Source organism: Adiantum capillus-veneris, chromosome 5, assembly GCF_014529385.1.
Source record: "Adiantum capillus-veneris isolate H3 chromosome 5, ASM1452938v2, whole genome shotgun sequence".
NCBI classification, from domain to species: domain Eukaryota; kingdom Viridiplantae; phylum Streptophyta; class Polypodiopsida; order Polypodiales; family Pteridaceae; genus Adiantum; species Adiantum capillus-veneris.
In genome coordinates this window covers 19,248,429-19,275,259 of record NC_140935.1, presented here as the reverse complement: position 1 = coordinate 19,275,259, position 26,831 = coordinate 19,248,429, and the positions used below count along the sequence as shown (strand labels likewise).

The 26,831-nt window shown below is 44.0% G+C and overlaps 2 protein-coding genes across 2 annotated transcripts; one reads left to right on the top strand and one right to left on the bottom strand.

Annotated features, from left to right (window-relative positions):
- Positions 1 to 6,159: 6,159 nt before the first annotated feature.
- LOC147456964 (uncharacterized) lies at positions 6,160 to 6,723 on the bottom strand. Its single transcript, XM_086513254.1, has one exon. It carries the CDS (start codon positions 6,721 to 6,723, stop codon positions 6,160 to 6,162), a length of 564 nt encoding a protein of 187 aa, XP_086369380.1.
- A 7,207-nt stretch (positions 6,724 to 13,930) lies between these two features.
- On the top strand, positions 13,931 to 23,234 carry LOC147456963 (disease resistance protein Roq1-like). The gene is made up of 5 exons (XM_086512029.1): positions 13,931 to 14,337; positions 14,526 to 15,092; positions 15,199 to 16,318; positions 16,388 to 16,675; positions 16,773 to 23,234. Exons 1-5 carry the CDS (start codon positions 14,144 to 14,146, stop codon positions 17,739 to 17,741), a joined length of 3,138 nt encoding a protein of 1,045 aa, XP_086368155.1. The 5' UTR covers positions 13,931 to 14,143; the 3' UTR covers positions 17,742 to 23,234.
- Positions 23,235 to 26,831: the final 3,597 nt, after the last annotated feature.

Below are 26,831 nucleotides of genomic sequence, written 5' to 3'. Positions count from 1 at the left end.
GCTAACCCACAAGCAAGATTAGCACCTCTGACGGCGTGTATCGCAGCAGATCTGTGAGAGAGCGTGAAGAGGAGAGATTGAGATGTGGTGCAAGAATTAGAAGAAATGCACAGAGAAAGCCCGTGGTTTTGGTTTTTGCAGGTACCGACGGTACAGCTACTGGTACAGGCGTCGGAACACTCATCGGAAGGGGCGTCAGATTGTGCATTCGCGCTTCCATCGGAAGACCTGCCGAAAGAGGCGTCGAAAATTTGAAAATGAAATTTTTAAAAAAACTTTAGCTCCCTCCATAAATACACACACATATACCGACGCCCGCCATTCAAGTGACCTCTTGTAGTGAGTGAATACGTAGCATAGCTGTTATGAGCGCGTATAGAGCTAGAAGCGAGCAAGAGGAGGCGCTCACAATGTACAAGAACTTGGACTTGATGATAAGTTTAATATTGATTATAAGACTTGATACTTTATCAAGAGAGCTAGATACAAGACTTGGATTACATGACTTGAGTACAAGACAAAGCTTGATTGCAAGAACAAGACTTGAACATAAGACAAGAACTAGAAGAGGGATTTCCTCTTAGGAGCCTCACAATTGGTGTTGGCAAGACTGAGGGGCTTGTGGCCCAAGACCCCTATTTATACTAGTGCTTGAGGAGGTTACTTGAGGAGGTTAGGACTTTCTAGGTTACTTGAGGAGGTTAGAACCTTCTTGATCCTTCTAGTTCTTCTAGAACCTTCTGGATCCTTATTCAACTTTCTAGAGCTTTCTAGAAACTTTTAGATTATTTATGGAATCTTCTCCAAGGTTCTAGAAACTTCTTGATCCTTCTAGATTCTTCTAGAGCCTTTTGGATCCTTCTAGAACCTTCTAGATCCTTCTTCAACTTTCTAAAGCTTTCCAAAAACTTCTAGATTCTTCCGAAATCTTCTCCATGTTTCTAGAATCTTCTAGATCCTTCTAGATTCTTTTAGCGATGATGTAGGCGATGACATAGGTGATGATGCAGGCAGCAACTGAATCTTAAGAATCCATGACATTACCCCCTCCTTTAGCGACGAGTTCCATGAGGAGCTGTGGTGTTCCTTGAGTTGGGCTTCCATGGATGTTGTTGATGGAACTCTTGGACTTTGAGAGATGCATGTTGTAGATTGTGTGTTGGTTCCCAGGTTTGTTCACTAACATCATAGCCTTTCCAATGCACCAAGTACTGTAACCTGCCACGCGAAACTCAAGAATCTAGGACTTTCTCGACCTCGTATTCGTCATGTCCTTGAATCTCAACCGGAGGAGATGGTTTTAGAGATCTTCCTGGGATCTTAGATGTGTTACAAGGTTCTAGGACTGACATGAAAGACCGGATGGATTGTCATGGATGAGGGAAATCGGAGTCGATAGGTGACTGAATTGACTTTACGGATAATTTTAAATGGGCAAAGCCTTCGATAATCAAGCTTTTGATAGGGACGAGACGAACGCAGATCACGTCGGAGGAGCCACACTTTATCCCCTTCTTTGTATTTTGGATGCTGCATGTGATGGAGATCTGCACTTTCCCTATACTTGGATTGAGCTTCTTTGATATGAATCGTAAGTTCTTTGTGAATTGCAGATAATTGTTGTGTAAGATGAATAGCAGCTAGATTGTTGAATTGATAGTGTCTGTGGATATCCTATTTGGGATGTTGACCATAATTAGCAAAGAATGGAGTGTGACGGGTGGAGGCATGAAAATTGTTATTATAGGAGAATTCTGTTAGCGGTAGGAGCTCGACCCAATTATCCTGGTGATAATTGATAGTACAACAGAGATACTGTTCCAAAACTTGATTTACTCTCTTTGTTTGTCCATCACTTTGTGGGTGATTGGCTGAGGAGACGTTGATTTGTACTCCGAGTAGCTTGAATAAGCTTTTCCAAGCGATGAATTGTGGGCCTCAATCAGAAACTATGTCATTCGGTAATCCGTGATAATGATAGATATGTTGTAGAAAGAGCTTGGTTGTACCCTTGCTGGTGATGGTTTTAGTGGTTGGAATGAAGTGTGCCATTTTTGTAAACCGATCCACGACTACTAAAATGGAGTCAAATCCTTGTGACAAGGGTAGCTCTATAATGAAATCCATGGAGATGGATGACCATGGTTTGGTTGGAATGGGCAAGGGGTGGAGTAACCCATGAGGACGATGATGAGGGGCCTTTGATCTATTGCAAGTGTCACAAGTGCCTACATACTCCTTGACAAGCTTCCACATTTGAGGCCACCAAAAGTCATGGGAGAGAAGCTCAATTTTCTTATTAACCCCAAAAATGCCCTGGTGATGGAAGATCATGCCGTTGCTGAAGTACCTCCAAGCATGTTGGTCCTGGAGAAATATAGAGAAGACCCTTATAGTAAATTAGTCCATCAATTTCTTGAAATTCCTCATTAACCTCTTGTCCTTGTAGTTGTTGTCTAATATTCTGAGCAAGTGGGTCTTTGGCAATTTGCGTCTTCACCTTAGAAAGAAAAGTAGAATCTTCAGGAGCTTGGCTTATAGTGGCATTTAGCTTAAGCTGCTCAGGTTTCAAAATCACTGACTCTTGTTGATCAAATGTTGCGTTGCCTTCTCTAGGTGCAAGGTAGGATCTTCTTGATAAGGCATCTGGCTTAGCTTGTTGACGGCCAGGTCTATAAGAGATAAGGAAATCAAACCTTGATAGGATACCACTCCACCTGGCTTGATGACGATTCAAGACGCGGGATGTCATGAAGTATTCCAAATTCTTGTGATCTATATAGACAGTGATCTTATGAGGAGCTCCTTCAAGTAGGTGACGCCAAGTGTCAAAGGAGTCGATGATTGCTAAGAGCTCTTTGTCATGGATTTCATAATTGATTTCTGCAGCTGAGAACTTGCGGGAATGAAAAGCCACTGGATGTACCTGACCATCCTCTCCTACTTGGGATAGAATAGCGCCAAGGGCAAAATCTGAAGCGTCTGTTTCTAGGATAAAAGGCCTTGTAGGATCTACGTGAATTAGAATGGGTGCGGTCATGAAAGCTTTCTTGAGAGTCTGAAATGCTTTCGCGGCCTCTGAGTCCCAGACAAACTTATTATGGCATGTCAACCTTGTGAGTGTTGTTACCACCTTGGAGTATCCCTGTATAAAGATACGATTAAAATTTGCAAATCCGAGAAAACATTGAACATCTCTTACCGAGGCGGGTGTCTCCCAATCAAGGATGGTTTGAACCTTCTTTGGATCCATGGAGATTCCTTTTTCAGAAATTACATAACCAAGAAATTCCACCTTAGATTGATGAAAAGGGCACTTCTCCAACTTTGCATATAACCCTGATGCACGAAGCTTTTCAAGCACTAATCATGCATGGTGCTCATGCTCTTCTTGATCCATGGAAAATATCAAGATATCATCCAAATATATTACCACAAAATAATCCAAATACTCCCGAAAGATATCATTCATTAAATGTTGAAAAACAGCTGGGGCATTTATGAGACCTTGTCCGAAAGGCTGTTTTCCATTCATCACCTTCTTTGATTTTGACTAGATTGTAAGCACCACGAAGATCTATTTTTGTAAACATTCTTGCCTTGCCAAGGCACTCAAGAAGCTCTGGGATCAAGGGAAGGGGAAGTGATTCTTGATGGTGATCTTGTTTAGGCCCCTATAATCCACGCACATTCGGAGAGTTCCGTCCTTCTTTTTTACAAAGAGTATTGGAGCTCCTGTTGGGGACTTTGAATGCCGTATGAACCCCTTAGCAAGATTCTCATCAATATTTTACCGTAATTCTACCAATTCATCTTGAGATAGCTTGTATATTGGGCCAAAAGGGGGTTGGGTTCCCTCCTAAAGCTCTATAGCACAATCATAGGGTCGATGCTCCGGTAAGAGGTCTGCATTCTTCTTCTCCAAAAAATCATTTTAATCTTGATATTGACGTGGCAATGCCTCCATGACTTTTTTTGTCGACGTGTCGGTTGGTGTTGCAAATATTAGGAAAGTTGGATACTTTTTGGTTGCACGCATGAAGACCTTGGCTCCAAGATATATAGGCCTATTATGCCTTCCCTTCTTCTTTTGGACTTTTTGTGATTCAATTCTCCGAGCCCTCCGATCGACGTCAGGATTATGTAATTCAAGCCACGGTAGCCCAATAACAATTGGACTGCTTGGGCTTTGTATAATATTGAAAGCTATTCTTGAAACATGCTCCTGCAATGTTACTTCTATGGGGCAAGTTTCATACCTGACATCCCCTGAAGCGAGGGGACGACCATCAATGACTTCTATAGTTGCTGAATTAGACTTCTCCACAAGTGGTATGCCTTGTTCTTTTGCAAATTCTTTGTCCATGAAGCACGCTATTGCATCTGAATCTAGTAATGCTTCACAATCCATGTGCCTACCCGGCATATGGATCTTGACTGGTAGCATAAAACTTGAAGTGGAATCAGTGGGAAGATAGAGACAATTTTTGCTTGTCTTTTGTCCAACCGGTCGGTCTCTATTGGGGTTGGACGTCCATGTTTTCCGAACACGTTGAGGCCATTGCACCATGGACGTTCATCCTTCTCTTCCTTGGACACTGTCGAACTTTGTGCCCCTGCTCTCTGCAATACATACATAAGCCATTAATGTGTCGCATTTGCTTCTCCTGGGCTGAGAGAGGTTGAAACCGTGCTGAATCAATTTTCATGGGCTCAATGCTTGATTCATGGCCTTGTTGAGGTGTGTAGCCATTATGTGTCACTTCTGTTTGGGATCGCAATGTTTCCCCAAGATGCCTCTCTCGTCTCCTCTCAAATAGTCGATTATCACATTCTATTTCTTGAGGGATGAACTCGCTTAGTGTGTGAACCTTTGGCATAGTCAATAAAAGATCTTTTACGTCATCCTTTAATCCCCACCGAAATTGGCTAATGAAATATTCATCATGCCAAGTCAGATCACAAGTGAGTTGTTGAAATCCGGATGCATAGATGGATGCAGGTCTTGATCCTTGGCGGAGATTTCTAAGTTTGGTTTCAGCAACCCTTGCTCTATCAATATCCCCAAAGGTTGCAGCTGAGAACTCCCGCACAAAAGCTTCAAAGTCATGAAGGAGAGGAGATTCTTTTTCAAGTAAGAGAGAAAACCAAGAGAGATCCGTACCTAAGAGGAGGGTCCCAATAAGGCCTACTTGAGAGCCATCATCTAGATAACGCTCTCGTTGCATTTGAATGAAGAGACGCACTTGTTGGAGAAAACCTCTAAACTTTGATCTAGTCCCATCAAATTTTTCAGGCATGCTGACCTTCGGCTCCTTCTTATGTTGTTGAGAATAGCTGGATGTTGCAGCTTGTGTTTGATGTGTGCTTGTCTCTTGAAGCTCTTGAATTTGACGTTGAAGATCTTGTAACGCCGGTCCCAAGATTAGGGTTGCCCTGCTTGAAGTTGAGCGTTACTCTCGCGAAGTTCTTGTAACTGAGCTTGAATGCTTTGCAATGCGTTGATGAGACCTTCCATCATCGTCTCCATGATGGCTTGAGAAGATTAAGAGATGGTGGTCTTGCCAAACTGTTATGAGCGTGTATAGAGCTAGAAGAGATCAAGAGGAGGTGCTCACAATGTACAAGAAGTTGGACTTGAGGATGATAAGCTTAATATTGAGTATAAGACTTAATGCTATATTAAGAGAGCTAGATACAAGACTTGGATTACATGACTTGAGTACAAGACAAAGCTTGATTGCAAGGACAAGACTTGAACATAAGACAAGAACTAGAAGAGGGATTTCCTCATAGGAGCCTCACAACTGGTGTTGGAAAGACTGAGGGGCTTGTGGCCCAAGACCCCTATTTATACTAGTGCTTGAGGAGGTTACTTGAGGAGGTTAGGACTTTCTAGGTTCTTCTTGAGGAGGTCAGGACTTTCTAGGTCCTTCTAGTTCTTCTAGAACCTTTTGGATCCTTCTTCAACTTTCTAGAGCTTTCCAAAAACTTCTAGATTCTTATGGAATCTTCTCCAAGCTTCTAGAAACTTCTTGATCCTTCTAGATCCTTCTAGATTCTTCTAGAGCCTTCTGGATCCTTCTTCAACTTTCTAGAGCTTTCTAAAAACTTCTATATTCTTCCGGATTTGAAGTTTATTGAGGCAGCGACTGACTCTCAAGCATCCATGACAATAGCCAGCTCTGGCAAATCTAATGCTCCCTCAATAAACTTCAAATCACCCATTCGTTTTCCTGATGCATGAATCCAAGCATAAATACTTTTGCACAATTTATCCAAGTATACAAATTCGGGAAAGGAAGCAACAGCTTGACTTGTTGCGAGATTTTCCCTATGTGCAAGACAATGATTTGAGAGAAGATGTGGAACATCTGCTTTCATTTTGGCAACAAGCCCAGCTCTACAACCCATCATAACTGAGCATCCATCTGCAGCAAGTGCCACAAGCTTTTGAAGGCATAAACCCATCTCTTTTAGCAAATTAATGATAGCATCATATTTTGCATCTGCTCCACCATCCTCCATTTTTAAAAGCCTCACAAAGACTACATGATTATCACCCTTCCCTGCATCTTTGAGATAGTTCACATAAATAATTAAGTGTCCCTCTTTTCCTCGATAAGTACTGTCATCAACCATCAAAGAAAACCAAGGACTTGCTTGGATCTCATTGCATAAAGCGTTCCATAAGACATCTTTGATGGCTTGGACAAATTCCATACCAGGCTTCCTTTTCAAATAAGTCCTGTAATCTGCATGCGTAGGCATAGTAGCCCTTGCTCAATTTGATGAACACAAATTTTCTCAAAGAGCTCCATAGGCCCAGCACATTGCACTACAAAATACACTTGCCACATGATCGTAATTACCCTCACTTTCTCTTTGTCCTCAAAAATGGCTACATACTCTGTAAGAGGAATGCAACCTTTGTTATCCTTAGCTGCCCATTTCAAGGCTGCCATTTTGTGATCGCTAGACTTATTGTGTTCATGCAAAGAAGGAAGTTGAATCGTAGAAGACCCTTTGGTGGCAAACCGGTTTTTGAAATTTGCATAAATACACCACTCGCATTTAACTCGCAACTTTTTCTCAATCACCACTGGATAAGCCCATTTATGTTCGTATTTCCATGCTGGCCTCCATCTCCTTTGATTCTTAGTTTTTGAAGTTGGTTCCAAGCTTGTTGCTACTTCAACTTCTTGGGCTTCATCCCCATCATCCGCTTTATTCCCATCATCCTGACGTATTGTGGGTTCATCTCCAAAAATCTCTTCCATCATGTGATCGTGATGTCATTTTATGTATTAGCACAAAGCCCATACTCTTCTTTTAATATGTAATAACCTCATGCAACTTGAATGCTCATGCATATATACTCTTCTTTCAATGCGTACTAACCTTATGATCTTTCTTATGCAACTTAGAAGAGGAACAAAGTAATCTTATTTCAACACATATTAAACTTATGATCTTTCTTATGCAACTTAGAAGACATGCAACAAAGAGGAACAAAACTCAATATATACCTCTGTAAAATATAAAGTTGAGATCTAATACTTCGAATGCATGCAGTAGGTGTTGGTAGCTCAAAGGGAGCCGATCGAGTGATTGGAGTGCGAGCCTCAACCAACAATTTCCTTCGCTAGGTGTGTCTCCATTTTAGTCATCAAGGAATGACTTAGTGGTCTGCAACAATCATCTGCAGGTATTTTTGTCCATACAATAAGAGTCAATGCCCATTTCCCAAAACAATAATGAACCTGAGAGTTAATAAAAAGGCTGAGCCCAAATGTTGAAACCATAATGCAAATCGTGTGTACCTGGTTTGAACTCCAAAGTAACGACTCGCTTCTAAAGTTCTGAGTCATCTATGTAGGACAAAAACTGAGACCTCTTGGCATGACTTGCTTTCAAACTTTTGATTTTCTGAGTTCTTTGAGTGTGGCTATGACAAAGGAGGCCGCTTGAGGAAGCTAACAGAGGCTAACGCACACACACTCACTCTCTCAGAGCTCCTCTGAGCTTTCCTACGCACGAAGCCTCTTACTTCTTAGAGCAACATGTTGCAGGCAATTGCGCACGCTAAAAAAACCCAAGTGAGGCTAGGTTCACAGTAGGCGGCAGAAGGGAAATGACGCATGCGTGTAGCCAATCACACTGCGCCAGGTAGGCATACCCGTTCACATAGCGCGGAGGTAGTAGAGAGAAAACCTTGCCAGCTCGTGGAAGTGATTGCGACATTTTCTTCCTTACCCCCCCTGGGGACAAAACGCTTCCACCCTCCACGTCCGCAGAAAATCCTTGCTGGAGGTCCAAATTATTTTATTTATTTTTTAATAACCTCAAACCTTTTGAAAAAAGACACTTTAGTGTTGATTTTCGTCGGCCTCGAGTGTTCACAATGGGCAGCGGATGAAAACTATCTAACCGTGGTCTTCCACTCCTGTCTGAACCAATGGGCGGTGGAAGAGTGCATGCATTTACTCTTCCGGCTAGAAATGCACCGTTTGGAGTGTGATTGCCGCCGCTTTAGTGTGAACTCAGCCTGAGTTAAAAGCTAAACTTTAAAACTCCAAACTCAAAAGAATAGGTAATAAGGTCCGTGTCACACACAGGCGCCTGGACAAAGGGTCTTGCTTTTCAGCGGGCGACAGCCCAAACACCTCAACGAGTTGATCAGTGAGAAAAAGCGTCACACGTGGGCGGACAACCTATGGGAAATTCATGGCACCAACCATATATCACTCAGTTGAAGAGCGTTACAAAGCAACAAATGAGTTCATGCTTTGCACATAAACAATTATCTACCTGCTAATCTTGAAGAGGAGAGAGAGAGAGAGAGAGAGAGAGAGAGAGAGAGAGAGAGAGAGAGAGAGAGAGAGAGAGAGAGAGAGAGAGAGAGAGAGAGAGAGAGAGAGAGAGAGAAGAAGAAGAAGACGTGGCAGCTAAACACAAAGAGAGATATAGCGCGAAGGAGAAGCCGCTCACCAGCTCTAAAACAAAGAGAAAGTCAGAGAGCAAAGCTGAAGAAAGAGACACACATAATGGCTTGATTATCGAAAAATACTTATACCATCAATAAAGCTCGCCATGTCAAGGATACGTGACATAAAACTAACCATGGATATAAAGCTTCAACGTAAGTTGTCATTGCAGCTCCAAATCATATTTGTCAATTTCGTGATCATCATCAGCATATGCATCCTCTTCAAACACTAACGGAACATGCCTTTTGGTGTACTCTTTCACATCAACCTTCAACACTTGAGCTAAGCAACAACAAATATCAGGACAAGAATTAAATCTTAACAGATAATTATTTTCAAAAAAAAGATTTGTCCCAACAATCTGACTCAACATCACTGCGCGATTAAAACTCAAAGGATTTAGATCTATTATCAACATAAAGAGACATGAGTACCAACATCATCAATAAAACACGACCCAGACATAGCAACACACTCACTCGATGACCAACTACCGTCTCCAAGCTCGAGAGGAGAAGTTTATAGTTGTCGTGACGACTGCATTAGTCCTCACCAATTTGCATGATTGCAACAAACAATCACATTGACTCAACGACTTTAAACCCGCCTAGACAGACATCTGTCGCAACCCTGACATACATGAACAGCTATAACAGAACCATACAAATAAATAACTCACATACATTGTTTGCATATAAATACCAGAATGTGTGTCTACCCTGCAATCAAACAACTTCACAAAATAAGAAAAAAAACGCAGATTCCAAATTACCCTGCAATCGAACCTAAACTTCGCAAAATAAGAAAAAAAACGAGACAAGAGTTTCTCAAATATTAAGCAGCCAGAAATACATCAAATTCTGATTGGCCACCCAACACTATGCGAAATGCTGGCTACCAGACATTAAATCATTAAAAAAAAACGCAAACAAGAGTTTCTCAAATATTAAGCAGCCAGAAATACATCAAATTCTGATTGGCCAACCCACAGTATCGGAAATGAGCTTTTAGCATCCCAAAAGCTCTCTCCACAGGCATACGGGTACTTGATTGGATGAATTTCCAATAATACTTGTCTTCAGGTAGGCCATCCTTGCTCCCTTTAAAGGGGACCAACATGTACGGCCGTGCCGCGTAGGCACAATCCCCTACAAGGCAGTAATTTCCCAAAACTCCACTTTCACACCGCCTACCAAGCATGCTTCTCGAGAAATTGTTGGAGTCATGCATCGACCCTGCCCAAACAACATCATAGTCCCATACCATGCAATTGGCATCCACTGTCATCTGCAAAAGCACGAAGTGAAAACCTTTTCTATTGAAGTAGTCTGCCTGATTTTGTCTAGGAGCAATAATAGGAATGTGAGATCCGTCCACAGCCCCACTCACATAAGGTATCCCATGAAGAGCTTCGAATCCTTCTGCGAGTTGTGTCATTCTAGCAGTCGATGGCCATCGGATGTAAAAGCTTCGAAGAACACTTTCTTGCACAGCCGAACAATACTCTAGGACAACTGAGGTTGCTGTGCTCCGCGCCATGCTATACAAGTCTGCAAGCACTTCCAAATTTGCTCCACTAACAAGCCAATGTATGGCTAGAGCAACCCTTCGCTCGAGAGGCACTGCATTACGCATGTTTGTGTCCTATCTTCTCATTTGTGGAGCAACCATTTGGCAAATGTAATCAAAATTAAGTCTCCCGGCTAATTTGCAACCTGCTTCTGAACATTGCGCTTGACCACAATCCATTTAGAAAACCTTCCAAGTAATTCTGTAGTCGTGCATATGCCTAACATGCTCGTTGCTCATGACCTCGACGACGAGCAGATACTCTGCTTAGAAATGAATGAGCATGTCTTGCAGACTTTGCTAGTTGAAGCCACGCTTGAGCAACGGAGGCATTGCTTCACAATTGTCCAGTCAATTCAAGCATGAGAAACACACACAAGACCGCCAAAGCTCTCTTCTCCTTGCTATGCATGGTTGGCCTGTAGGTATGCCATAAACCAGCACGAACACTCGAGATTAAGAACAAAACTGAAGAAGCTCGTACCGGCCCTGAATCGAAATTTGAACAGTGCTTGCGAAAAAGGCAGAGCATATTGAATCACATAATTGTAACATGGCACGCAAGAACAACCTGAATTTAAAACAAGGAAGCTGATTGCTTTTAAATGAGTTCTATTAGAACATGCAAAATTCTATCAGAACGTGCTCCTTTAAAACTTGAGCATGTTGATATTTTACTAGAATCTGATAGAAAATAACCCGAAAGATAACTAGATGACTTTACAAAAAAAAGCAGACTTTTTCCAGCCACAAAATAGCAAGCTGAAAAACACCACAGTTCTCATTATAAATAAACCAGAGGACAAACTCAAAATTAGCATACTATTTTCAGCCAAAAAAATAGCGGCTAAACATAAACCAACATACGTTGTTCTTTTTTACCAAAACATGACAAAAAAAGAGGAATCTGTATTTTATCGTACTGATGACAAAGGTCAAAGTTTTCAGCAAATAACAGCGAGCTGAATTTATTCCAGGACATATCGAACAAAGCGAACGTAATGACTACAAAGAACCAAACCTAAGTTGTGTCACTACTTCCCATCTGCGATAAGGTCAGCTAGATTCTTTTGCAATGCCAAAAAATGTCCAGCTTACGTGTTTCAATTGCTTCCATCTTCTCCCTAGACAGTACGAGCTCCTTGACCAAGTCCTTACCACACTCAACTAGGTGTACCAAAAGTTGTCCGGAGCTTTCCAAAGTCTGCCTGGGCGTGAGGTCGACGAGGAGCCCACTTCATTGCTTGCGAGATCAGGATCTTCACCTGTACCAGTGGATTTGTTGGTAAAGCAGATGCATGGATCATGCAAGACACACGAGCCCTGCTATGCATGTACTTATCAATGATGTCGTACCATTTACAAGTCCTCCGTCTATCATTACCGGAAATGTTGTTGTGGGCCTTGTTTGCCTTGTAGTCATCGTAAACACGTCCCCACTTCTTTCTACCTGCTTCACTATCCTTGTCAAAGTCAGTGAACATAGAGGCGAGCTTCAAGGCAACCTTGCTCCAGAGGTTGACTCCCTGCTTAGATGACTTGTTGAAGTCCTCGTGCATGGAAGCTCTAATATGAACCAAGTATTCGACCCAATAGTCCTGCCACTTTGACTTTGAATCCTTAGCAGTCGTCACCTCATTCGAATGGCCATCATCGATTGTATTTAGCACCTTCTTGCCCCGCTTCGGTGCCACTCCTTGCAATGAACCATCCTCCCCAATAGCAAGTTTCTTTGTCTTACTTCCTCTACGAGGCTTGGGTGGCTTTGTCGGGACCGATGGTGGACCTCTAGGGGGAGGTGTTGGAGTCGAAGCTTGTTGTGTTTGGCTAGCTTGGAGAGGAGAATGGGGGGCTCAGTGTGAAATCGGTATCTGAGTGCCGAGAGTAGCTTGAAGTTCGCCTAGTTGTGTAGACATTGACGAGGATAGGCATCCCACCCTTGGACCAGCATGAGGAAAATGCGGTTGGAAGTACATCGGGGAGCCAGGTGAAGACAACATTGCCTAATATCCTCCAAGAGGTACCATTCCTCCTATGGGTGCGCTTGTAGGTGTCCCAAAGAAGTATGACGGTTGATCTTGTCCGCACTGAGACTCCACATAAGCTTCATTGTCACGCTGGGAGAATGCTTGGGAGTCCATAGTGGCAAGGACCTACAAGAAACAAACCCTAAATACTCCAGCAAGACATCAAGATAAAACAACCAACTTCTCTTTTCATTAAACTCATATTGAATCTTGCATTCCAATCAATGAAGTTGCACAATCCACTAAAACCAACGCATGACATGCATCAACATCAGCCGCCTACCAAGATGTCCAAGCATATAAAGCATACAATCTTCAAAATCAATTTTTTCTTCATTACAAATAAAGCACCAGCCAAAGCCAAGAAAATTCTGAGGAGAAACATTTTCCCAGCTGTGTGTATGGTTACTGTATGGTAAAACTTGATCGATCACTAAACAAGAACCTATCCTTGCACTGGTCAGTAGCAGAAGAACTGGAGTTGTCCACAACCCAAGAATCCAACACCTCCAAGTCTTCTTGCCACTCATGAATGCTATATGGGCATGAACATGAATGAAAATGCCTAGTGCCATAATTCGTCACACAGATTTTCTGTTGAACATCAAGAGATGAACATGGCAGGGATTGAATGTTGAACACAAGAATTCATACTGCATACTTCCTACATACTTCCTACTTGAAGAAAGAATACTGCATACTTCGTGCATACTTCCTACTTGGAGAGAGAAAATTGACTATAGAGAGGAGAAGAGTAGATGAGAGTTTACCTGTGAGTTGTGTTGGCTGTCTCTTATTGATTGCGCAATGCGAGCAGGTGTAATGGTGGAGCACCGCAATGGCGGGAGTTTCATAAAAGAATTGCAATGTTGGTTGTGCTTGAAAACTATTGGACAGCTCCGAAAGGTACGCGCGTAGGCGGGCTTGACCCCTCGGACGATCTGCAATTGATCGCGACCGTGACGAGGCAAGCCACGTCTGTTTGTTGCCCGAGTTTCCACCTTGTGTGACAACTTAAAATTGAGGCACAAATTCTGATTGGTCGAAATGTCCTTTTGAGATGGTCAAGCCCCCGTGTGACACACGGGCCTAAGGGAAAGGATCTAAAGATCAAATTGTTCATAAATTAACCTTGCCTTTTTTTTTTAAACTTCCAAGTTCCCAATGCCCATCTTACTTACATAATACATTACACAATAAAATAGTCTTAGTTTGTGAAGGGCATTATAAAATTTTTATAGTGCCCTTCCTATTGAAGGACTATTTTGAAACCACCCTTCCAAAACCACCCTTCCAATACGAAGACTGGTTGACAGATTTGGCCTTCTCTAGGAAGGCCTATTCAAAAACTGGCAGGCATGTGCAGGGCTGATCACCATGACAGACTACGACTACGACTACGACTAAGACTCTCTCTCTCTCTCTCTCTCTCTCTCTCTCTCTCACTCACACACACACACACACACACACGCGCGCATGCACCAACAGATGTGCTAGAGCTATCACGCGCACGGACGCTTTCAGATCCGATCTGCAATTTCGTGCGTCTCAAGCTTCATGGCTGAGACCGGTAAGCTCTGCATTTCCCTGGTCATGGCAGCGGCGCCGCTGCTCATTGCGGTGGTGTGGCAGCTGAGGAGGGGTAGAGGTAGCTGTAACAGGGGTGAGGAAGTAACCGAGGACACAGATGCCCAACCGACTATATCAACGACAGCAGCTACTAACCTGATTTGCAGACCAGCTCCTCTCAGGTAGAGCTCTCTCTCTCTCTCTCTCTCTCTCTCTCACACACACACACACACACACACACACACACACACACACACACACACACGCATGCACCAACAGATGTGCTAGAGCTATCACGCGCACGGACGCTTTCAGATCTGATCTGCAATTTCCTGGTCTCGAGCCTCATGCTCTTGTGTAATGGCAACAGGGGTGAGGAAGTAACCGAGGACACGGTTGCCGAACTCACCATATCAACGGCAAAAGCTACTGACCTAATTTGCAGACCAGCCGTTGCACCCATGGGAAACTACGATGTCTTTCTCAATCACCGGGGCCCCGATGTGAAGAAGAGCTTCGTGGACCACCTCTCTGCATCCTTTGAAGCTGCGGGCATCCTGCACTGCTTTGTCGACTACAAGAGTATCCATGCTGGGGAAGGTAATTGGGATGCCATAGAGCATGCAATTCACCACAGCAAAATACACATTGCAATATTCTCAAAGGGCTATGCCGCCTCTTCCTGGTGCTTGAGGGAGCTTGTCAACATCCTTGAGTGTCGCTCCAGTGGACGGAGCCAACTCTTCTTACCCGTCTTCTTCGATGTTTGCCCCAGTGACCTTCGCCATATCGACTCTGCATCTTCCAAGAGCTGCTACTCTTTAGCTTTTCTTGAACTTGCCAAGCGAAACGACTCGCAGGCAATCCAAAATTGGATGAATGCTCTGAAAGAAGCATCCAATGTCCATGGCAAGTCACTTCAAGATACTGCTCAAGGGTAAGCTATTCTGAACCTCTCTCTCTCTCTCTCTCTCTCTCTCTCTCTCTCTCTCCCCCCAGGCAATGGGCGAGTATTGTTCTGATCTCCTAGTTTGATTTGACAGGTTTGAAGCACGCCTCGTAAAACTCATTGTTTCTGAGGTGCTTAATGTATTAAATAGAACTAGTTTGGACATAGCCAAGCACCCTGTGGGAGTGAAAGAAAAGCTACAGTTGGCGTTGGATCTCATGCAAATCGACAAGGCGCAGAAGGGGTTTCACAAATTGGGTATCTATGGCATGGGAGGAGTGGGGAAGACCACTTTGGCCAAATCCATTTACAATGCCATTTACAGGAATTTTGATTGTTCTTGCTTCATAGAGGGCGTGAGGTCAGAAGCTAGAACCGATGTGGGGCTTCGAAGTGTGCAAGAGCGTATGCTTGGTGCCCTGCTAAAGAACAAAGAGACAATCCCTGTTTCCAGTATTCCACTTGGGAAGCAAATTTTGAGAGAACGCCTTTCTAACTTGAAGATCTTGCTAATTCTCGATGATGTTGATAACCAGGAGCAGCTTGAGGCGCTCTTACCCTTTGATAGCCTCAAGGATGGTAGCCAGATTGTGATTACAACACGAGATGAACAAATTGTCAAGGCCCACAAGAGGCTCTGCATACAGGGGCTCAACGAGTCAGACTCGCATCTGCTATTCAACTGGCATGCTTTTCTTCGCCAAGAAGAACCCTCTGAGGATTTCAAGGCATTGACAGGGAAGGTGGTTCATGCATGCGATGGCCTTCCTCTGGCTTTGGAGACTCTTGGTGCGCACCTTTATGGTCAGGACATGGGTTTTTGGAAGGCAACAGTGAAGGCCCTTGAAGGCCATCGGCACACACTCATACCCGCACAGAGGAAAGTGACGGAGATTTTGAGAATCAGCTTCGATGGGTTGGGCAGGGAAGAGAAGTTAATGTTCCTTGATATCGCGTGCTTCATGCTTGGAGAGCATGAGGATCGGGCTAAGAGACTATGGTGCAGTGAATATTCGGATGCAGCAGTGATCTACCTTAAGACCCTTAGACTTAAGTGCCTGGTCAAGATTGACGTAAACAGAAACCTTACTATGCATGACCTTCTTCGGGATATGGGGCGAGAAATAGTGGTCGAACGTAGCCACGAGAATGTTTGGGAACGTAGCCATTTGTGGAATGAGGATGATGTGCGTGTTGGTCTGGAAGGTGGAAAGGTAAAATTGGTGTCAAGCTGTGTGTTTTTCCATGTGAGATGTTAGTACTGAGATTGCTAAGTGGTGTAGGGAACAAGTGTGGTGCGTGGGCTAAAGCTTTTGACTTTGGAGGAAGGCCAGGATAAATGGGCTGTAAAGTCTTTTGCTGGCATGGATTTTCTACGGTTTCTAGTGCTATCTGGGAATGGCCACATCACAGGGGATTTCAGCTTGTTTCCCAAGGAGCTCAGATGGTTTCAGTGGCACAGCTGTCCCCTTAAGTTTCTTCCTTCTCAGCTTACACTCAGGAAGGTTGTTGTCTTGGACTTGAGCTACAGTCAGATATCGAGACTTTCTCAAGGTGGTCACAAGTTTGAGGTAAATAGCAAAGCATATGCCTTTCTCGTACCCATTTGCTAAGAGGTTTCTTGTGCGGAATATTGTTGAATATTGTTTGCAATTGGTTGCTTTGCAGAATTTGCGGGAATTGATACTCACTCATTGCGAATTTATGCACGAAGAACTTCCTGGTTTCGGTGTCTCTTGCAAAAACTTAGAGAAGTTGGATCTGTCTAATTGTGAACACCTGGAGAGTGTACCAGAGTCCATCGGCAGCCTCGCGAGCCTCGCCAGCCTCGACCTCGGTGGGTGCAGGGGGCTGACGGCGCTTCCGGAGTCCATCGGCAGCCTCGCGAGCCTCGCCCGCCTCGACCTCGGTGGGTGCAGGGGGCTGACGGCGCTTCCGGAGTCCATCGGCAGCCTCGTGCGCCTCGCTCGCCTCGACCTCGGTGGGTGCGGGGGGCTGACGGCGCTTCCGGAGTCCATCGGCAGCCTCGCGAGCCTCGCCCGCCTCGACCTCCGTGGGTGCCGGGGGCTGACGGCGCTTCCGGAGTCCATCGGCAGCCTCGCGAGCCTCGCCCGCCTCGACCTCCTTGGGTGCCGGGGGCTGACGGCGCTTCCGGAGTCCATTGGCAGCCTCGCGAGCCTCGCCCGCCTCGACCTCGCTCTTTGCGGGGGGCTGACGGCGCTTCCGGAGTCCATCGGCAGCCTCGTGAGCCTTGCGCGCCTCGACCTCACTCTTTGCGGGGGGCTGACGGTGCTTCCGGAGTCCATCGGCAGCCTTGCGCGCCTCGCCCGCCTCGACCTCTGTCGGTGCGGGGGGCTGACGGCGCTTCCGGAGTCCATCGGCAGCCTCGCGAGCCTCGCCCACCTCGACCTCGGTGGGTGCTGGGGGCTGACGGCGCTTCCGGAGTCCATCGGCAGCCTCGCGAGCCTCGCCAGCCTCGGCCTCGGTGGGTGCGTGGGGCTGACGGCGCTTCCGGAGTCCATCGGCAGCCTCGCGAGCCTCGCGCGCCTCGACCTCCATGGGTGCGTGGGGCTGACGGCGCTTCCGGAGTCCATCGGCAGCCTCGCGAGCCTCTGTATTCTCAAGGGAATCTGCTGAGATTTTACGAAATAAACAAAGATGAGCCAGTAGGTCTGCCCAATTTTGAGTTTGGGCTTGATTAAAGGAATCAAACGATTTAAAAAGCAAAAGTTAGAGTGCTCAGTGTATAGGCCACGTGGTGGAGAGAGAGGGGGACGTAGCCTAAGGGGTAGATTTTTGCGCATTAAGTCGGCTCGACGGCGGTTGAAAGGCATGATAGTCCTCTCTCTCTCTTTTGTCTGCAAACATAGACTCTCTCGTTTGCAGCTTCGAGAGGACAAGCTGTTGTAAGGAGCAGCAGGGGGTGGGGGCCGTGGGGCGAGGTGTGCGCAATAGGAGGTGGACAAGAGATCTCATCTCTCTCTCTCTCTCTCTCTCTCTCTCTCTTTCCGAGCTAAAGAGAGACAGGCTCGCCTCAGGCATAGCCAGACGGGGGATTGAGTCCAGGGCAAAGAATTGGCGGCAAGGAGGAGCAGAAATGTTTGTCCGCTCTGCAAGGAGCACAGCTGCGTAGGGAGATGGAGGTGGGGATACAGTGGAGCCTACCTTTGCACGCACTGGCTGGCTTGTAGGGCTTCTTTTGCTTTGGGGAATGTCATCTTTGACAAGCATCAAAGACTAAGACAACGCTTGTAGTGTCTTCTCTGTGATGCAAGCAGAGCAGAGTCCAGACAGTGCGTGCAAAGGCTCTCACAAGATTAAAGGGTATCTTACGAGATGCTCTAAAAGCTTTGAGGAAGAGGAAGAGAGAGAGAGAGAGACGTGTCCTGCGTCAACACGGGTGTGCAAAGAGGGAGATATCTCTTGGCTCTGCAATGCATGAGGGCCAGTCGAGAAAGAAAGCATCTGATTTCATTCCGTAGGATGCTTTGCATCATCTGATGCTCTCTCTCTCTCTCTCTCTCTCTCTCTCTCTCTCTCTTTACACTTGATTTGTGGAGACGTCAGTAAAGGTGCTCCCTCTCTGTGTCTGTTGATGATGACAGCTTGATTTAAAAGTCTCATGTGTTTTAAAAAATACACCTTTGCAACTCTCTCTCTCTCTCTCTCTCTCCCCTTCATTCTGGTTCGTTAAGCTTCCCTTGGTTTCATTTTGGAGCCAGTCATTAGGGGAGCAAAAAACATGGTTCGGTCTTTTGCTTGAATTTCCCAACGCTTCAACTTCAAGGTCAGAATGTGCTAAAATCACCGCAAATAGTTGAACGAAGAGACATGGAAATTGTTGAAACAGGCAAGGTAGGATTTCCAAAGGGCTCATGAGAAAAAGTACAGGCAAGGTAGGATTTCCAAAGGGTGAGAAAAAGTACAAGACCCTGTGTGTGTGTGTGTGTGTGTGTGTGTGTGTTTTACTATATAAAAAAATGTGAGAGAGAGAGAGAGAGAGAGAGAGAGAGAGAGAGAGTGTGTGTCAAGACCCTGTGTGTGCGTATGAAGGAGAAATCGAAGGAGAGACCCAGAGCCAGTATTAAGTGTCGATTCTAGAGAGACCTTATGTTTCCGACAAGTTGAGCTGCACTAGAGCACAATCCAAGGTAGATATTGTTCTTCTGTAAAACACAATCTTTACCTTTGGTTTTCACTAATTTTATTTAGGGAAAACTACCAAAATACCCCTCTAATTTGTGAAAATTCCCTAAATACCCCTCGAGTTTCAAAAATGCCCGTATTTATCTTGGTCGGATTGTTCAAGATTTTAATGCTTTTTGACAATTGAGATCCGTTTTCGAGTGCTTAGCATGTAATTTGACCTCGCAAAATAGTTGAATATGTCTAATAAGAAGCGATTCATGTCCAAAGCTTACATAACCAACACAAATTCTAGTTTTAGCATCTTGCATTGATAGACCATCGGTCTTCTTATGAAAAGCTACAAAATTTTTCATCTTTGGAGAAATTTTATCTCAAGACAAAGGGTATTTTAAAAAATTTGAAGTGAATTTTGGGAATTTATGACAAAATATTGGGGTATAATCTGTTGCTTTTGCTTCATTTGTTTTAAAGGGAATCAAAACAGGTACTATCTTTCGCATTTACTTCTCTTAAGTTATCATTAGAAGAAACTAATATATCTCATTTTCTACTATCTTTTTTTTTTCTTTTTGGGTTAGAACTCACAATATGTGTGTATCTATGCTATTATAATGGGGGAAGGGATTCTAGCTCCTTTCTCCGGACACGTGTCATCACCTCTTTTCTTCGGTGAGTGATCCCTGTAGCTCGGCATCACACAAAGAGAGAGAGAGAGAGAGAGAGAGAGCCTTCCGACAGCCAGAGTTTGGGGGGAGAAAGAGAGCGATTGAATTTTTAAAAAGTAGAAGATCGGTTTTGTTTTGAAACTTGGCTCTTGGAAGAGGTAACGTTTCTCTCACCTTACTACTCGTGGCGTAATTACTCATCATTTTAGTACCCTCCTCGTGAGAGAGAGAGAGAGAGAGAGAGAGAGAGAGAGAGAGAGAGAGAGAGATGCCTCTGGAGCAAGTCAATTGCAAGCTTCAGTCTTGGTCGATATGTCTCCTTGCACGAGTTGCTTCTAATTGTTACTCTTCGCCATTACAATCCCTCTCCCTTTCAGTTATGTGTGCGCTTGCTTGCAGTCACTTTTTCTTGCCATGTGTTGCTAAATGCTTCCAAAGGCACGCTGCAAAGCTGCGCTCTTGCAACCACCGCTATAGGTTATGACATGCTCGCCATCACTACCAGACCATTGTTGAAGTGCCAATTTGTGTTGCAGTTCGAGCATGCTGCAACCGCCATCGCTATGAGGAGTTGTTGGACAACTCCTCTGTTGTCGGATACTAGAGTGTTGCTATGAAGCTATCCCTCATCATGTATGCCAGTAGGCAGCCATCCTCAAGACTAAGTAACACGGGGTCTTAAATGAAGACCCCGTCATGGGATCGACGGCGAGCAACGATGCGCACAAAAGCAGAGGCACGGAGTGCCGTTCGATTTTAAACGGTTGTCCATGTTTACTTTTTGTGTCCATGTTTACTTTTTAGCATTTTCGTTTACTTTATATGTTTATGTTTTCCCCTCTTGGACAACCAAACGTCCGCGTGCACGTGGTTAGGACGTGTGCCTCTCATCGTGCCCGCCTGGGTTCAAATCCCGCTTGGGTTCCAATCCTGCTCACGTTGACTTTTTGTCAGCCGTCCGTCGTCCTCGAGATTCCCCCCACTTACCCTTAGCCGTTGATCCCACCGCTCGGGGTCATTTAAGACCCCGTGCCACTTAGTCATGAGGGGCAGCCATAGCATGTTGCACCCATCGTAAGATGTTGTGTCATGTAAGTCATGAGCGAAAACTGCTCGCTTTTTGACACTTGGGTAATCAACATTTGTGTGTGTGTGTGTGTGTGTGTGTGTGAGAGAGAGAGAGAGAGAGAGAGAGAGAGAGAGATGCACTGTAGCTGTTTCGCTATCATTGCAGCCCCCACCCCACACAGTACATGCACGCCCACCATATACGTCATAGTACTTGGAACTTAGAAGTATAGCTTTGGTGACCTCCATTGGCAGGCCGAGCAGCCCCAAAGGATCCCTTCTTGCCCATGCGCAAGCTAATCATGCCCATTGTTCTTCTTGAGGGACTTTGATACCCCTATCGACAACCCGACATTTCTGGGCAATTTGCTGTATGGCTATCCACATGCTGCTATGGCAGATGCATCACCTCATTTCTACGAACATCCACAACCCACGAATGTCCACAAGCCATGTTTCACCTCGAAGCGTTTCACGTCTGAAACATTTCGTGGTTATGTCGGCTCGAAAAAAACGTAGGTCAAAAACCGTCAAGGATATTGCTTGATTTTCACCTTTCAGGAAAAATTACCCTCGAGCATCTAAAAATTCAAATAATTATATTCTAGAATATTCAATCTTGTATGAACACATTTTTTTGATGGTGTGTGTGTGTGTGTGTGTGTGTGTGTTTGATTGATTGAGAGAGAGAGAGAGAGCGCTAGAGCTATGGTTAAATATGGGTCTGGTTGTATGCATGGTAGCGGAGGTGTGTCGCAGTCGAGGGGGAGATAGCATTATGCTTAGAATAGTACGAGCAAGAATGCACTCCTTCGCAAGCACATGCGTGTAGCGCAATGGTATGTGCAGCGCCTCCAGCTTCAGAGGTCTCAGGTTTGACCTCAACGCGTGCAAATCGTGTGTTGACCTTTTGGTCAAAGGCTCCCAAGCGGGTTGCTTTCGACTGAAACCAGAAAAGGCTTGCTTTGCCATGAGGGATGTAGGTTGATATTTAACGAAAACCAAGAGAGAGGCTCATGCAAGTTGCGAGTGTGTATCTATGTGTGTGTGTTTGCGCGTGCGCGCGCGCGCGCGGGGAAGGATGGTGGCCAACAAGTACTCGTGCCATCACCTTTGCTCATGGGTTACGACCTTCATTTTTTCAATTATAATGATTTTTTGCTATTTTCATTAACTACATCCCTTGCTCCAATGTCTCCCCTATTTCCTTTGAGGACGACTACATGCCTGCCATCATAAGCCATGGTCATAGCTAGATGTGATGTTCACCTCCTCACATACTTAGCTTTGTAGTCCTTCCTTCTCTGGGGCTATGTGAGGTCGTAAGTCATAGGTATCTTGATAATGATTTCCAATGGTTGTCTTTTACGTTGCAATATACCACACACATGCTCCATGGAATGTTTTTGATCTGGCATACTACATTGTTATTACATGCATATAACCATAGCTAGGTATCCTTGGCATGCATCTTCAAGCTTGATATCCATGGCATGCAGTGTCAATCATGTGTTGAAATTAGTGTGCAGGCTAAAGCAAGGAGACCATCGTAAGTTGCATGTAATTCAAATCTTGAAGCCTTAATATTTTTATAGAGCATTGGAGAAAAATAGTTGTCAATCAATATGAGTTCACAAAACACTTCGGCATTGCATCATACTCGAAGATGTTCATATTGAACATTGGTGGAGTTACTTTTTACTGCTAGATGCATTCGTTTTGAGCTTAGGAAAAATGTCTACCTTGGATGTCGGACTCAAAAAATAAAGTTATGGAGTTATCAAGCTCAAGCAACATGGATGTGCCGACAAGACTATCAAGCTAGAAAATTCAAGACACATTCCTACTACTCCTATCAACGTCCCTAGAAGGTAGAAGTTGGACTATTGGAATGGATGCGATAGGGATTTCGAGGTTGTTGTGTTGCTAAGTGCACTTAAAGAAGAAGCGGTTGACATCATGAAAGGCAAAATGAATTCCTGTCAAACCTATCAACATCATTACGCTAAGCTATGGAATTTGAGTGATGGGGATTTGAGGTTGTGGAGGATATCATATGTGGCAAGGAGGATGGAAGAGGGGAGGAAAGAGAAATCCATTTTGGTAGGTAGGCAAGAAGAGGTGTGTTGACTCTGGCAAGAACACAACTTTGTTCTATAATGAAGGTGTTGCTTTTGCATGTAAAAGAGAGCACCTGGAGCTAATATTTCTCTCTCTCTCTCTCTCTCTCTCTCTCTCTCTCTCTCTGCCGACCATGTCCTTTATGGTTGTTTCTCTAGCATGTGCAAAGGAAATATCTGTTATCTAATTAAGCTAAGAGAATCCACATAGCACCATTGGAGGCGATGGCGTTATCCTATGTGAGCAAGGGGTTTGAGGGTAAGAGAAGCCATGTCGCCGCTGAAGGCTTGAAGGCGGCACTTTCCAGAGTCGAAGATTATACATGAGGAAGATGATATGGACACTTTCCTTGCTAGTGTCAAGGATATAAATGAGCAACTCGTTTCTGCAGGTGAAGTCATTTCAACCAGTTTTCTAGTGCAGATTGTTCTTGATGCCTTACCAGATTCCTACCAGACTTTTGCTAGTACTTGGAGACTTATGACCCAAGGAAATCCAAAAGTTGTCAAGTTTGATGTATTATGTACATTGCTGTTACAAGAGTCACTTCCCAGAAAAAACAGGACTAGGTAGAGTGTAGTTGAATAGGCTTTTATTGCTTCTCAATGAAAGAGTGGTAATAGTAATGCAACCACTTCTTATAGTTCTGCTACGAGTGACAAAACTTCTGTTCCTAATGCTTTTGCTGGTAGCACTTCGTATGGTAATTCTGGTGATAAAGGTAAAAAGAAAATGCGTTACCATTATTGTAAAGCGAATGATCACTTGATCAAATCGTGTCCAAAGTTGAAGGGTAAAGAGGTTAAGAAGAAAAGGAGTGATGCCACTACAAATGCTGGTTCCACTACAAATGTAGACATTGTTAAGTATTCTGTGAAAGGAGACTGTGTTGCTGATATTGATGTAGAATGGGATTTTAGTGCAGAGTGTACTTACAATCATGCTATCCATAATGCATGCTTGTCAGTTGCTGCAGATTCACATGTGGTATTTTGACATTGGTGCTACAAAGCACATTATTTCACATCGTGAATTGTTTACCTCTCTCTCTCGTCTGTCCCTCATGAGAATTTAGTCACTTGTGCCAACAATGCCTCTTATCCGGTTCATGGAGTCGGAAAGATTGTGCTTACTGCTGCAAATGGTAGTTCCTTCACACTTGTTGATGCACTTTATGTACTTGGGGTCAAGAAGAATCTCTTGTCTATATCCGCACTTGCCAAACTTGGACTTGTAGTCAAATTTGTGAATGATAGATGTATAATTCATGTCTCAGTTTTGGAGATGAAATTGTTGCATCTGGCCTTTTGTGCCGTGGGCTGTATAAACTCACTTTGTATGACAAGTGTGGACAAAATTTTGCAAATGGTGCTGTAGATACAAGGGCTATTTCAGATGCAAAACTTTGGCATGCACGTTTCGGTCATCTGAATTTTGTCAGTTTGCTGCATTTGCACCGTTTGCAGAAATCTGATATGGTTGCTTCTTTGCCGCCTCTTGAAGCACCTGTCAAACATATTTGTGAAGGCTGTATTTTGGGTAAGATGCAGCGTTCTAAGTTCCCAAAGAACGGTTCAGTTCAGGTCACATGCAGGTTGCAGCTTGTGCATAGTGATGTTTGTGGGCCCATCCAAAATCCATCCTTAAGAAATTACCTGTACTTCGTGACTTTGATTGATGATTACTCCAGGCATGCATGGGTATTTCCGCTTTAAGCGAAGTCTGAAGTTTTTATGTGCTTCAAACAATTTCTGGCTATGGCTGAAAATGTTTTGAAATGTACTATGGGTACTCTCCGTTCCGATTAAAGGGGAGAGTATGTCTCATGAATTTAATGCATTTCTGGCTAGTTATGGGATAAAACACCAATTTATAGTGCCTTATACACCTCAGCAAAATGGTGTTGCTGAGAGGAAAAATAGGTCACTGACGGAAATGGCACGATGTATGGTCAAAAGTCAAGCTTTGTCGCATTCCTTTTGGCTTGAGGCCATCATGTGTGCCACTTATATATTTAACAGGTGTCCTACAAAAGCTCTGCAGTCTATTACTCCATATGAAGCATGGCATGATAGAAAGCCTTCTATTGAGCACATGCGTGTTTTTGATTGTTTGACATATGCCTTAATAACACAAGTGCAACGCAGAAAATTGGATGATAAAGCTGTGAAATATATTTTTGTTGGTTATAGTGCTGAAAGCAAAGGTTACAGATTGTATTATCTATAAACAAAGCGTATTCTGGTTTCACGGGATGTAGTGTTCGTAGAAGATTCTGGTCATCACTCGCTGTCATGTACTAGAGACAGTAATGTAAGCTCACAAGACATTTATGACACTTTGTTGTCTCTTTTCAATGGTGGAAACACGAATGTAAGTTCCAATGAGGCACCTGCAGAGCCTATGGGGTTTTTGAAAATGTTATAGATTAGCCTATTACTGATGCAGATGTATATGATGTACTTGATGAGGAAAGGGCTGAAAATGAGTAGGCTAGAGGAATGCCAAAATCGTTGGTGCACACTGTGTGACAATAAATTATATGCACTTTTGTCTAGTTGTACTCGTTCAAGCTCTCGTCATACATATTATGCATCAGATTGTTATGCTTTGGCTGTGTCTAGTTTACATGATGTTGAGGAGCCTCTTATCTTTTGATGAAGCACAAGATTTAGAGACTTAGATGGTTTCCATGCAATCAGAATATGATGCACTTATAGAAAATGACACATGGACTTTATGTGATTTGCCTCCTTGGCAAAAAGGCCATTGGTATGAAGTGGGTTTACAAGTTGAAACGCAAGCCGGATGGAGAGATTGATCGCCATAAATCTCCACTTGTTGCAAAGGGCTATGCATAGTGAAAAGGTATAGATTATGAAGAGACTTTTGCTCCCACTTGTCGTATGACTACTGTGTGTTTTCTATGTACATTTGCAGGTCATTTTGGTTGAGATGCACATCAATCAGACATTGTCACTGCTTTCTTGAATGGTGACATATTTGAGGAAGTTTATGTAACGCAGTCTCACGGTTTGTTATAAAAAGACAAGAGGACAAAGTCTGTAGATGTTAGAAGGCTTTGTATGGGTTGAAGCAATCTCCTCGTGCTTGGTATGAGAAAACTGACACTCATTTGGTTAAACGAGGCTTTCCTAACAGCCCAACAGAAAGCACATTGTATGTAAAGCGTGAGGGTGATATACTTCTCATTGTGGTTCTTTATGTCGATGATGTATTGATCACTGGACCAAATGAGAGACATATTGCTGAATTTAAGGCTGATTTGAATGCTACTTTCAAGATGTAAGATTTGGGGTTGTTGATCATTACTTGGGTGTACAGTTTAAGCAGTGTGATGATGGTATTGCCTTGTGTCAGGAAAGTTACATAGAGCAATTGCTATGTAAGTTTGGACTTGAGGATGTAAACCTATTGCCACTCCCACGGAAACAGGTTTGAAGTTGAGTCTACGTGATGCTGGCGATTCTGCTGATGTCACTCTTTACCAAACCGTTGTTGGCTGCCTCATTTATGTATGTAACACGATATTCAATTTGTAGTCTCACAGGTCAACAGATTTATGCATAACCTAGGGTGTAAGCATTGGCAGGCTGTCAAGAGGATTTTTCGCTACCTTAGTGGCACTTTACATCTTGGGTTGTTTTATCCCAAGGGGGGATCATTGCCGCCAGACTTAAATGCTTTTTCGGACTTAGATTGG

Coding starts and splice junctions, on each gene's coding strand:
- LOC147456964 (XM_086513254.1), bottom strand. CDS start 6,723: ATGGAATTTGTCCAAGCCATCAAAGATGTCTTATGGAACGCTTTATGC.
- LOC147456963 (XM_086512029.1), top strand. CDS start 14,144: ATGGCTGAGACCGGTAAGCTCTGCATTTCCCTGGTCATGGCAGCGGCG. Junction 14,338..14,525: donor TGCAGACCAGCTCCTCTCAG/GTAGAGCTCTCT, acceptor TAATGGCAACAG/GGGTGAGGAAGTAACCGAGG. Junction 16,676..16,772: donor AAGGTGGTCACAAGTTTGAG/GTAAATAGCAAA, acceptor GTTGCTTTGCAG/AATTTGCGGGAATTGATACT.